This window comes from Pogona vitticeps, chromosome 5 (assembly GCF_051106095.1).
Source record: "Pogona vitticeps strain Pit_001003342236 chromosome 5, PviZW2.1, whole genome shotgun sequence".
Taxonomy (NCBI): Eukaryota; Metazoa; Chordata; class Lepidosauria; order Squamata; family Agamidae; genus Pogona; species Pogona vitticeps.
In genome coordinates this window covers 46,858,267-46,871,009 of record NC_135787.1, presented here as the reverse complement: position 1 = coordinate 46,871,009, position 12,743 = coordinate 46,858,267, and the positions used below count along the sequence as shown (strand labels likewise).

The following is a 12,743-nucleotide window of genomic DNA, read 5'->3' as shown; positions in this document are numbered from 1 at the left end:
TCTTCAAGGGAAGCTATTGGGCTTTCGGACACGGACGATTGTACTATTCCTCCAGCCCAAACGTCTCATGCAATGCTAAGCATGTCTCTAAGCTCGGGCCAATTTGGGGCTGACGCACTTTCCAGCCCGGCCATAGCCCCTCTTAGCCCTCGATCTTCAGGGCAGGCAGATCTGAATCTGAGCAGGAGTCCACGGTATGCACTCCAAAAAACAATGGAGAAGCACAAACACACCTCTCCATACCAACCTTACAGACTTGAGCAGCAAAGTTACTATCCAGAGGGTCTACCGCAGTATGGTCACCCGTATTTTGACAGATACCATCCAGCTCCATACCATGGATATACCTATCAGGAGGATTTCAGAGGTCCGACCTACCCTCCGCCGCCATGGTATCCCTCCACAGCACCTCCACTGGAAGCCCAAGAGGATATTCCTACGCACTGATTCGAGCCATCCCGAAAAAAGGGGATGGTACCGGAGTCTACCATACTTACCAATAGATCTAAACACTCTAGGAACTGCCCTTCACTACAGGCTACTATGCTTTACTCTGCCCCCCGTGGTCTTGATACAGAACCTTTCTCTGCATCTACTCAATCTGAGACTGAACCCATACCAAGAGCTCCAGTACCAAGCCTACACCGCTCTACCTCTCTGGTCTCTCGATCATCTCAGGAAGACAATTCATCGTCTTCTGGCGAATCTGACATGCCAGGTACAGGTGCCACTCATAGCCAACCCCAGTCACCTCTAGAGGGCTATACATCATATGCTCAACTTATATTGTGCATGGCTAAGACCTTACAACTTGATGTACAGATATCCCAACAGGAGAAGGATTTAGTTTTTCATGATATGGTACAGGACAAGATGCCTCCTCCTAGTCTGAACCTCATTCCAGCACTCCTTGACCTTGTCAAAAACTCTTGGGATAAGTCACCCTTGACTGCAAATCCCACGAAAGATCAAGCACCATAAACACACAGGTCGAATTCGGACTTTTTAGTCAAACATCCTATGCCTGATTCCATTGTAGTCGAGGCCACTCAATATAAATCCCGTAGCAGGTCCTCCACAACACCTGTGAATAGAGAAGGATGGAAAATTGACTCCCTTGGGAAAAAAGCTTTACTCTCTTGCCACACTAATGATTAGAATTTCGAACTACCAGGCTGCAATGGGTGCCTACCAGAAACACTTGTGGGACAAAATCCTCCCCACACTTCAAGCCATGCCAGATCCATCGAAGACTGAGGCTCTCAATATTTACACAGAGACTAACACCCTCACAAAGCAGCAAAGGGTAGCAGCAAAACATACCGCTGACCCTGCTTCCAAAGCCATGCTAACCTCTATTGTGGTTAGATGACACGCTTAGCTCAGGGCTGCTAATATCCTGGATGATACCAACACCAAGATTGAAGACCTCCCTTTCAATGCTGCAGGGCTGTTTAATTCAAAGACTGGCGATGTAATGGAAAACATCCATAAGATGAGGAAGACTGCTAAGTGGTACGTACTGTACCAACCGTATAAATACCAGAAACCCTCTTACAAGAAGCCCTTCTACCAACAAGTGCTTCCATACCAGCCCTTTCGATACAACAAGCAGCAACAGCAGGGACAGGTTTACCAGACGCCACAAACCAACCCCCTGCAATTCAAGCAACAGTATCCTTTACATTTTCCCTCCGATACCGCTACTGCTCAAGACAATAACCAGAATCATTCAATACCAAATAGACACGATTCTCATTGCCCCGTGGTGGCTGCGACACCCATGGTTCACCCACCTCTAAGAAATAACGGAGATGTTTCACCTACCTTTGATACCGTTGATCCTCTCTCAGAACGACGGAACCATTCTCCATCCAGATGTCCAGTCAATGCAACTCATGGCGTGGAGGATAACCTCGAATTCCACGCAGTTTTAGATCAGGCTCAGAAACTATCTACACCTCGCCTATACCAGAACAAATGGACTTCTTTCGTAAAGTTTACTCAATCTAAAGGACTTAACTCGATCCCTACACCCCTCACAACCATGCTTACCTTCATTCTGCATCTCTTTAATCTTGGACTTGCGCACTGCACTATTAAAGTATATATCTCAGCCATAGTGGCTCACCAACCTCTTGGATCCCACTCTGCTAAGCTTTTTTCTCACCCCACTGTCAAAAAGTTTCTTAAAGGTCTGCAGAACATTAGGCCACCATCTCAACATATCGTACCTCAGTGGTCGCTTCAACTTGTCCTTGAAGCTCTTACAAAACCACCATTTGAGCCTATGGCAACCTGTTGTCTTTCAAGACCACATTTCTCATGGCGATAACTTCTGCAAGAAGAGCTAGCGAGTTATCCATTCTCAGATCAGACCCTCCATATCTCCAAATACACCCTGATAAGGTCACTCTGTACCCCGATGTGTCTTTTCTACCCAAGGTGGTATCAGACTTCCACTTAAATCAACCTATTATACCTCCAACGTTGTTTCCATCCCCAACCACACCGATTGAACGTAAGCTCCACACATTGGAGGTCCGAAGGGCTCTCGCCTTCTACCTTGATAGGACTAAGCATTCCAGACGCTCCTTTCATCTATTCCAGTGCTACGATGGACCCAACAAGGGTGCACCTGCCTCTCCACGTACTATATCTAGATGGATAGTACAGACAATACAGTTGGCATACCAGCTTGCTGGCATGGCAATACCGGACCATTTGAAAGCGCACTCTACCCAAGCAGTCTACATCGACCACTCTCCGCAGATACATACAGATACAGAACATCTGTAAAGTGGCTACCTGGTCCAATCCTCTGACATTTATGAAGCACTACCGCCTCGACGTCAGAGCCAAGCATCATGCTGCTTTTGGAAGGGCGATATTGTCATCCTTGCTACCATGACAACCCTCCATCCGGTGAGTAAGCGTACTATTTACCCATTTGTGTGCATTCACAGAGGCCACTACGAAGAAAGTTAGGTTACCTACCTGTAACCATGGTTCTTCTAGTGGATCTCTGTGAATTCACACATCCCTCCCTTCCTCCCCTCTGTCCGTCACGTTCACTTAGTTTTGATACTGATTCTTGGTACCAGCTGACACAGGGAACTGAAAGGAAGGTTGAGGTAGAGCTGGCGCCTGGGGGGGACTAAATTTTTTCTTTTTTCTTAAGCTCTAGAATGTTCCGAACATCCTGCACAGGTGCAGAACAAACCCATTTGTGTGAATTCACAGAGGTCCACTAGAAGAACCATGGTTACAGGTAGATAACCTAACTTTTTAATGATGTAAGCCACCTTGAGTCCTTTTTAGGAGAAGGTGGAAATATTTTAATTACTTAATTAATTACTCCTTGTTCTTTTGTAAAAAAAACACTGGACTAATTCAGATGAAGCACTTTTCCCTTATATATACTTGGTTATGCACTGATAATATCCGAATGTTTCTTGGTGTTTAGAGAATTCAAGGTTTAAATCAGTGTACTAGTAGTGATAGAGTGGGGAAAATCCTTGCTTTCTTGGATTAAAAAACACAAAAACAACCTTCACCTCCTCCCCAACTTTGTACTGAGGGCAAAATTCAGGCAGTAGCAGATTCTCAGGTCAAAAATTATCCATTTAGCACTAATCTATTAAAAGAACAATAACAACAAAAATCTAGGAGATAAGATCATTACTAATGGGTTTCCTCAAGGTTTTCAAAACAGCTTTTAAAAGGTAGCAGATTTCCAAAAGTGGAGTAGCATTGGATGTGTTTTGCTAAGGGCTCATATCAGAAGATTTCAATTTAACACTAATCTATTAAAACAGTAACCCTCCCCCCCCCAAAAAAAAAACTGGCAGAGAATATAATTTTAAAAGTATTTCTTCAAGATTTTTGAAACATTTTGGAATCATTATTTTGAAGAGAAACTGACTTCTTAAAGAGAAAAAAAGTGGGATTTTCCAAATAGAGGTGAACAGAAACCCTGCTGAGATTAGTAAAAATCAGGAAAAGGCTGTGTGGCCCCCAAAACAATATAAAGGTGATACCTTTATTCTCATTCATTAGACATCAGGTGGCAGCAGTTTGCACTGGGATGGGGTGGGGAGTGCACCATCTTAATGAGTCCAGTTACAAATTGCTCATTCAAATCTTTTTATAAGAAATAATTTAATATTTCAGTTTCAACCCTTTTTAGATGTAGTTGTTAATCTGCTTTGAAAAAAAAATCAAATCATAAGCAGTACCTGATATAAGAAGATTCCATTGATGGGAAAGCTATTTCTCTGTGGCCAATGCCTGCTTTTCATCTATAAAGTGAGGAATATATGGATTTGTAACATTGTGTAATTGCACAGCACATTTAAATGACATGCACAAGAGAGCCTGGTGCCTTGTAGTTGCAAATCTATGTCATCTTTATATGCTATGCACATAGGCAATGATATACTTTTGCATATGCACCACATTACAGATGGGAGACCGGCAGATTATGGGATCTTCTCATGCCCTATATTGTTTATGATCCGATAATTTTTCAGGTGAAACTACCATATCCAAAAGCAAAAGGTTGAAAGTCGAATACGAAATCTTGTTTCTCATGACAATGTTTGAACGAACAATTAATTGCCAGTGGTTTCACAATGAAACAAAGATTTGCCATGTATAGTATTTTTTTTAAAAAAAATGCTAGAATTTCAAGTAAATGTCTCTTATTAATCTTTTTAGTTCTTCATGAATTCTTAATTTCACTTTAGTTGAATAACTGGGATTTAATGCTAATGGAGTTTTGAAACACACTAACAGCATTTGATGGAAGAAAGCAATTGAGGGAGAGAAGCTATAGTGTAAGTAGCAGACTCTTTTAAAAATGTCAGTTGACAATTGCATTCTTTGTAATTTTCTCAGCTGAGAATGTCAGCATTCCGGCACTATCTGATCATTTCAAGCCATCTTCTCAGTCCAGAAGTGTTCTGAGAAGAACATGTCACGTGGAAGACTTTGAAGGAGGCAAGGGAGAAGACAGAGGATCTCATAACCACAGATTCTTTTCATTGTCTGCACCATCTTCCGAAACAAGGCTAAATGATCAAGTGATGAAATCTGAAAAGAGAGCACTTTCTGAAAGTCCAGGTGCTGAGGTGAGAAAATGAATATAATCTATTGCTTTGTCATGACTGCAAAGCAAAAACATTTAGAAGTAGGAATGCTGGAAAACTTAGTGTGATTTAAAGCAAATCCACCTGGTTCACACACATCATGGTTTGAAACTATTTTGCTCAGATTGTGTGCTTCTCCTCATTTGGCGATGAATACTTTGCTTTTTTAGGAGGAAATGGATACAAAATGCATAGTCCCAGGAAAATGTGTTCAAAAATATATTGTAGAGAAAAACATAAAATTGAATTTTTCTGACTTTTTGAAAATCTGAAAACAGACTGGAAAAGACTGATAACATAACATGTGAATCTGACACAGACCAGAAATGGACTGGTCTATTCATTCCTAGCGAAAGTCCCTTTGTTGTCAGTGAGAGAAATATGTACACATTTAACCTTTTTTGGGGGAATCAGTGATGGAATTGGGGGAATCAAACTTATTGAGCTCATATTTTGTTTCTACATATAGTGTTAGGAACAGCTTTTAGAAACAGATGTGCAGAATTTCATCTATTGTAAACTCCTGCCTGTTTGCACTTCATATTCTGTCTAGAGATGGGCATGAACTTCAGAGATTTGTGCTAGTTCATATACATGGCACCTGTGCAAGTTCCCTTCCCCTGCCTCGGTGGCCAATGATCCATTAACCAGTTGGAGCATGCTCCTCCCTTCCTCCTCTTCAGCTGTTTGACCAGTCCCCAGAAGGAGCACAAGTTTGCCTCTCCTGCCTCCTTGTCTGAGTGGGCGATCAGCCAAAAAGGCAGGGCAGGGAAGTCCATGCTTCTGCCGAAGACTGGTTGAATAGACAAAGAGGAGAAGGAGAGAAGTGTGCATTGGCTGGTGTGTGGGAGATCCAGCCAGGGAGGCAGGGAAAGAGAACACGTGACACCTGTGGTGCCATGCATATGAATTGGCATGAACCTCCCAACCGAGGTTTGTGCCATCTCTAATTCTGTCACCTGTGGCTTGAATTGGATTACGTTTTTTTTGTTTTTGTTTTTGACATGCTACAGGTGGTAATTAATGAACCAGTGTCAGGTTCATGTTGGTTTTATGTTCTAGGGCCCCTGGCTTGCAAGCTCCTCGTCCCCATTCCCTATTCATTTTTCTTCAGTGGACGAGAGAACTGGTGATTCAAATTTAACAACATCTAGAGAAGAACCTTCTTTGAAAGGTAAAAAATGTCATAAAATTTAGTTTTTTAAGATATTTATCTTACTTCTTTTGATTAAAACATCCAAGACTATGTGCCAACTAAAACTAATTATTAGCAATAATAAATATGAAACTGTGGTGATCACCCTTTGTGGCCCCTATTTCCTTGGGCTCCACACAGGTAAACATGCCCTTTTCACTGCCACCAGGTATTCTCTTAATACCACTTCAAGTCCCACACAGGAACTGCCACCCCAAAAAGGTCATATACTTTAGGAAGCAGGGTTTATGATTAAGTATTCTTTTATTATTCTTCAACAGGAAATCATATGTGAATTGGATCAGGTGTTAATACTTTTAAGATCATGAAGTCATTCACTTTACTATCAATGGTGTATCTCTCTTGTTATGCTTATGCATTCATTCCTGCTTGTTACATGTGTTTTACTTTCAATATTCTCTCCTAAACCTCTTTAACCTGTTCCTAAACCCTAACACTCTCTGTACATCTTCTGGTCCCTGACTCTTCCTAACTCTCCCCAACTCCAACTGTCTTTAACTGTCTTTTCTACTCCTCCTAACTGTCATTCTAACTTCGCCCCTCCTGCTCTATCCTAGGCTCCTCCCTCTTAGCTGCTGTGATGGACAGGCAGGAATGACGTCACTTTTTGGGTTCCGCTACAGAAGCCTATAAAATAATCAGTTTCAATGATAAAGCAATTAATTAAAAATTAAACTCATGGCAGCTGTCTGTGTTCCCAGCCAGAAAAATAGAGCAGAAAGGTCCTTAATTAATGACACAAAGTCCCCGAACAGGCAACACCTCAAAGTCCCAAGTGAAATATCATGCCATACAATAGATTCTCCAACAGTGAAGCCCTTCTTTCACATAACAATAGAATGGATCTCACTAGGCCATGTATCAGGTAACATCAGAAGAAAATCCAATGGATTACAGTACATCCTTTGTCTCGACCATAAAAAACTATGGATCATCCTAAAAGAAGTAGATAGTCCATGACAGTTGATTGTCCTGATTGTTAGAAAAGGATATGCAGGGAAAAAAATGGTTTCCAATTGGTTAACGTCTCAGAAACAGTGCTTTTTATTCTTGCTGTCTGTTTTCTATATGCAGAAGAGATCATAGGGAAAGCTGGATTAGTTTCAAAGAAAGGAGGTGAAAGTGATGAAAGAAATAGTTATAGTTTAAAATACACAAATAAAACCAGAGGTTTGGAGAAAATAGCAATGACTTGAAATAACTACTGAATAAGGTGAAGAAAAAGCAGGATTACAGTTGAACATTCAGAAGAAGAAAAAATTACAGCTACAAAAGAATTACACAACTTCTATGTTGACAATGAACAAATCAAAATTGTTAAATTTTTCTGCACCTTTGTTCAGTCATCAATCAAAATGGAGACTGCAGCCAAGAAATCAGAAAACTGAGAATTGAAAATATAGGTATGAGGAACCTAAAAAAACAAAGTCTCTTTTGCTGTGGACTAAGGCTGAGGTAATCTATATAGTGGAACCTCAACTTGTGAACATCTCCACTTGCAGACATTTCGAGTTACGAACGGCTCTGTTCGCAAAATGTTTCTTTGACTTGCGAACGGAGCCTCAACTTGTGAATGAAGAAAAGGGCAGGAAATTCAAATTTCCCCTGCCTTTTTTCCATTCCATTCCATTCAAACCGTTGGTGCTAAAGAGGCTGCTCTTTCGCACCAACGGTTAGGAAAAGAGACCCCCAGGAGGTCTCTGATGGCGGCGGGGAAGCCTCTGGAGGTCTCCCAGGGGGACCCCCACCACCGCGATCGGCACCTTCAGACGTTTCCAGAGGCCTCCTGGGGGTCCGATCGCGGCGGCGGGGGAACAATTTTAAATTTCCCACCCTTTTCTGCCACCCTAATTGGATCCCCAAGATGTCTTCCAGGGCTTCCATGCCACCATTGGAGACCTCCCGGGGGTCCCCCGCCCCCGCCCCCACCATTGGAGGCAGCGGTCACCCAGCACTGGGAGGCTTGAGCTGGCCGGGTTTCTTCAGCTGCTTCCCTCCCGGCTCACCTCCCGCTCGCTCCTCACCACCCGCCATGGGCCCACGGAGGGTGGCACGGAGCAAGCGGGAGGCGAGCTGGGAGGCAAGCAGGCCAAACCCGGCCAGCTCAAGTCTCCCGGCGCTGGGTGACCGCTGCCTCCACCGCGGCCAGGGGCGAGTGGCCGAAGCACTCCAGCTAGGCTCAAGCCTCACGGCAGTGGCAATTGCAGCAGCGGGGGAACCCCAGGGGGCTTCGGATGGGTAAGTGCTGGTGAAAATTCTTTTTAAAAAGTAGGTTTCGGAGGGTAGGTTCTGTAGGGGGCTTCTGTGTTGTTTTGTTTTTTGGTGATTTTTTTTTTTTTTTGCAGTCTCAGCGTGGTACTTGCTCCATTGTTTATTTTTTGATTTGTATGTTTCTGTGGGTTTTTTTCCCAGTCCCAGCATGGGACTTGCAGTGTTTGTTTGTTTGTGGGGGGTTTTTTGGTAATTTTTTTCTTCCCACGGAACGTATTAATTGGTTTTCAATGCATTCCTATGGGAAATGGTGCCTTGACCTACGAACTTTTCAACTTGTGAACACCGTTGCAATACGGATTAAGTTCGTAAGTCGAGATACCACTGTATTATAGTATTCCCAATTACTATGTATCGATGTGAAAGCCATGCAATTGAGAAAAGTGACAGGGAAAAATGATTCTTTCTAAATAGTGTGCTGGAAGAGAGCTTTGAAAGAAAAGCAAGTAGGTTCTAGAGCAAATAAAGCCTGAATTCTCACTAGAAGTTAAAATGATTAATCTAAGCCTGTCATCATTTCAGCATGCCATGATAATAGAGTGTTCATTAGAAGTGACAGTAATGTTAGGAAAAGTTAAAGGCAGTAAGAAAGGGAAAAGACTGAACATGAGATGGTTGGACTGAAGCGAAGAAGCTACAGTAGACCCTCTACTTACGGAATTAATCCGTATTGGAACAGTGGCTGCAGGTCGAAAAGTCTGTAGGTCGAGGCTCCATTGACGTACAATGCATTGAAAACTGATTAATCCCGTAACTGGCCGTTTTAGTTCTATTTTTGTTCCATTTTGGGTTTTTTTCCTGGTCTGTAGGTTGATTTTCTGGCTGCAAGTCGAACCTAAATTTTGCGGCCAGAGAAGTCTGTAACTCGAAAAGTCTGTAAGTCAAGGGTCCACTGTATTGCTCTTAGTCTGCAAGACCTGAGCAGGGCTGTTAATGATAGGACCTTTTGGAGGTCATTAATTCATAGGGTTACCATAAATTGAAACTAATAGCATGCAACAGCAACAAAGATCTTATTTAAAAGTTTATATGGGGAACAATGTGATTGTTGGCATTGTTGATAATTGAGAATATATGGTTTTATAATAGCTATTGATATCTTTGGCAGTGTTAAAAATCTAAATACATCCTGCCTTGAAGTAATTTCTGAGTATTAGACAAAGAGTTTCACACTCTAGACCTAGAAAAAAAGATAATCTGCTTTCCCTCTCCTTGATCTTCTACCACTGTAATAGGCTTTGGAGAAATTATGCAGATATAATAGTTGGTATTCATAATCATTTATTAGCATTGGGTTTCAGTCTGAAAAATATAGTTTATGTAAATTAAATTAGATCTGCAAGTGGCTTGTTTGAGAAATATGTTGTATCTCTTTGGGGTTAATTTTTATTTTCAACATGTCAATTATGCAGATACAGCGCAACAAATAAATATTTTTAGTTGTCAATTTCATAAAATATTTCCTATGTGTATTCTGAGATCTGCTTTAGCTTTGAATTTATTACATGGGTATTATTTCATGTTCATATGAGCAAACTTAAAATATATAAACACTGAATATATTCCAGCATTTGGCCCACTGGTGTCAGTCCTAGGGACTCATGTGGATTTAGTTTACTGTGGATATTATTTGGTTTTATCATAATTGTGATATTTACCAATAAACTGGTTAAATATAGGTGAAGCAGAGCTTAACACTCCACCAGATAGCCATAACCAATTTGGAAAGAAGCAGCCCTAGTAAAGGAACTTGTTCTCTGTGTTTTACCATCAAACTGTTTCTGACCTATTGGAACCCTGTGAATTAATGACTTCCAAAAGTTCATATCAGTTACAGCCCTGCTCAGGTCTTGCAGACTAAACCCAATCTGCTTAGTTAAGTTGCATTTGCAGGACTGTGGTTGTTAGGGGACGTAGTGTATTTTTTATCAGGTGTTTTAGATTTGTATTCTCTAAGACTTTCACAGCCAGGATCCGATGGTTGTTGTAGGTTTTCTGGGCTGTTTGGCTGTGTTATGGAGGTTTTTCTTTCTAATGTTTCACCAGTCGCTGTGGCTGGCATCTTCAGACAGAACAGACAAGAGTTCTAACTCCTGTCCTCTGAAGATGCCGGCCACAGAGACTGGTGAAACGTTAGGAAGAAAAACCGCCAGAACACAGCCAAAAAGCCCGGAAAACCTACAACAACCACATTTTAGATTTGTTTAAACTAATTATGGTTTTAGTTGACTGGATAGGTCAGTGGTTTAGATATCTGGCTGTGGAGTCAGAGGTTGGAATTATGATTCCCCACTGTTCCTCTTACAAGAAGAGCTAGCCTGTGAGGCTTTGGTCAATCTCAGGATGCCGCAAGAAGAAGGGAATAATAAACCACTTCTGAGTACTCTCTATCTAGGAAATCCCAAAAAGAGTTACCTTGTCAGAATTAACTTGATGGCATATGATTATTATATCTGAATAAAGGATAACTAAATAGACAGCTATGCTGTCAGAATTTAATCATAAAAAAGTTAATGTTGACAAATTCACTTTATAACTGATATTCCTTAGAATGGGGCCAGCCTGTGTGGCCTTGGGGAAGCTGCACAGTCTCAGGCACCCAAATTTATAAGACCCAAATTAAAACAATGAAAAATTCAGCTGCATTCTCTTGGGCTGCCTTCTTCCTTCAAGCACCACCCCTAGTAGCGGGTTATGAATTTCACAAGGCTTCTTTTCTTTAAAAAATGTAGATGATGAAGAAAAGGAAACTGACGCCTGCAATGATTTAAACTTTCCAGAGAGTGGCAGAAAATCCCCTTCTGTGATAGAACTTATGATGACTACAGTTTATGAAAAAACAAAGAAACTGAACAAGTCTGTTGAAGAGTATCTGGAAGAAAATCAGACATTAGATTATAGTGTCACTGATGATAGATCAAATGAGGCAACAAATGATGATAAATCTGAAGCGAAGATACCACTAAATTCTTCAAAAACTGCACTGGGCACTTCAAAGGAACCAGTAAAGGTAAGTTTGATAGACTTTTGCCATTGTGATATCCTTGCCATAGGAATCATAGAACGAGTTTCGCTCAACAGTGATTTCGCTGGAACGAATTAATGTCGTTAAGCGAGGCACCACTATAAATATGTACGTTTGTGTTTGTATGAATGTACATACATTCATACACACACAAATGTAGATATTTACAGTGGTGCCTCCCTTAATGACATTAATTCATTCCAGCGAAATCACTATAGAGCAGAAACGTTAAGCAAAATAAAAAAGCCCATTGAAACGCATTGAAAACCGATTGCAAAAACTTCCTCATGTAGCAGATTCGTCCTAATGCGGGGTAATTGTCAAGCGGGGCACGACTGTAGAAGCTGCATAGACAGTTGTTTGCTGGATTTACAATCAGTTCTCTTTGTCATTTTGTTAGGAGGGAAGTGAAGAAAAAGAGGCAGTTCAACAAAAGGCAAAATCTTCAGTAAACAGGTAGGAAATTTAGATTTGAATAGTAAGTTCTTTAGAAATAACAACTGTAACCAATCGTTATGTTTCCCAAATTCAGTTGCCATATCCTAATTGTTACTGTCTCTCTATGTGATACGTTTATTAACATTCACAAAGTCTTTATTCTAATATACAAATCACAAACAGTAACTTTTGCCAACTTAAATTTCTGTTAACAAACTTGTGAGCCATCGTTGAATTTCAGTTCATATTCTGAAATACAGTATATGAAATTCTAACACCTGATTAGCAAAAAATATTTTTATAATACAATATAATCTTTATTTTGCAGTCTCCGACCCATTAAAATATATACATTTAATATTTAAAATAAGTGGAAGCAATTAAAGCATTTCAAGACAGTTAAAAAGTCTAAAATGATAAGATAGCTTACCCATATGTTGTTTTCTTATATTAATATTATATACAATCAATCAATCTTTATTTTGCGGTCTTCGACCCATTAAAATACATGCATATAATATTTTAAATAAATGGAAACGATTAAAACATTTCAAAACAGCTAGAACAGTATAGATTGGTAAAATGGATTACCAATACAATGGTTTTTTGTTTTTGTTTTTTTTTAATGACAGGGGTAGGTAGA

The 12,743-nt window shown here is 40.7% G+C and overlaps 1 protein-coding gene across 4 annotated transcripts in view; it reads left to right on the top strand.

Annotated features, from left to right (window-relative positions):
- MAP9 (microtubule associated protein 9) overlaps positions 1 to 12,743 on the top strand; it is a 36,656-nt gene that overhangs the window by 9,988 nt on the left and 13,925 nt on the right. For 3 of the 4 annotated variants that reach the window (XM_073001523.2, XM_073001524.2, XM_073001522.2), the window contains exons 5-8: positions 4,900 to 5,132; positions 6,213 to 6,324; positions 11,370 to 11,647; positions 12,063 to 12,118. In XM_073001523.2, coding sequence (XP_072857624.2) covers positions 4,900 to 5,132; positions 6,213 to 6,324; positions 11,370 to 11,647; positions 12,063 to 12,118 — 679 coding nt within the window. The remainder of the gene's footprint in view (positions 1 to 4,899; positions 5,133 to 6,212; positions 6,325 to 11,369; positions 11,648 to 12,062; positions 12,119 to 12,743) is intronic. The other variant, XM_078394800.1, reaches the window with a different exon arrangement.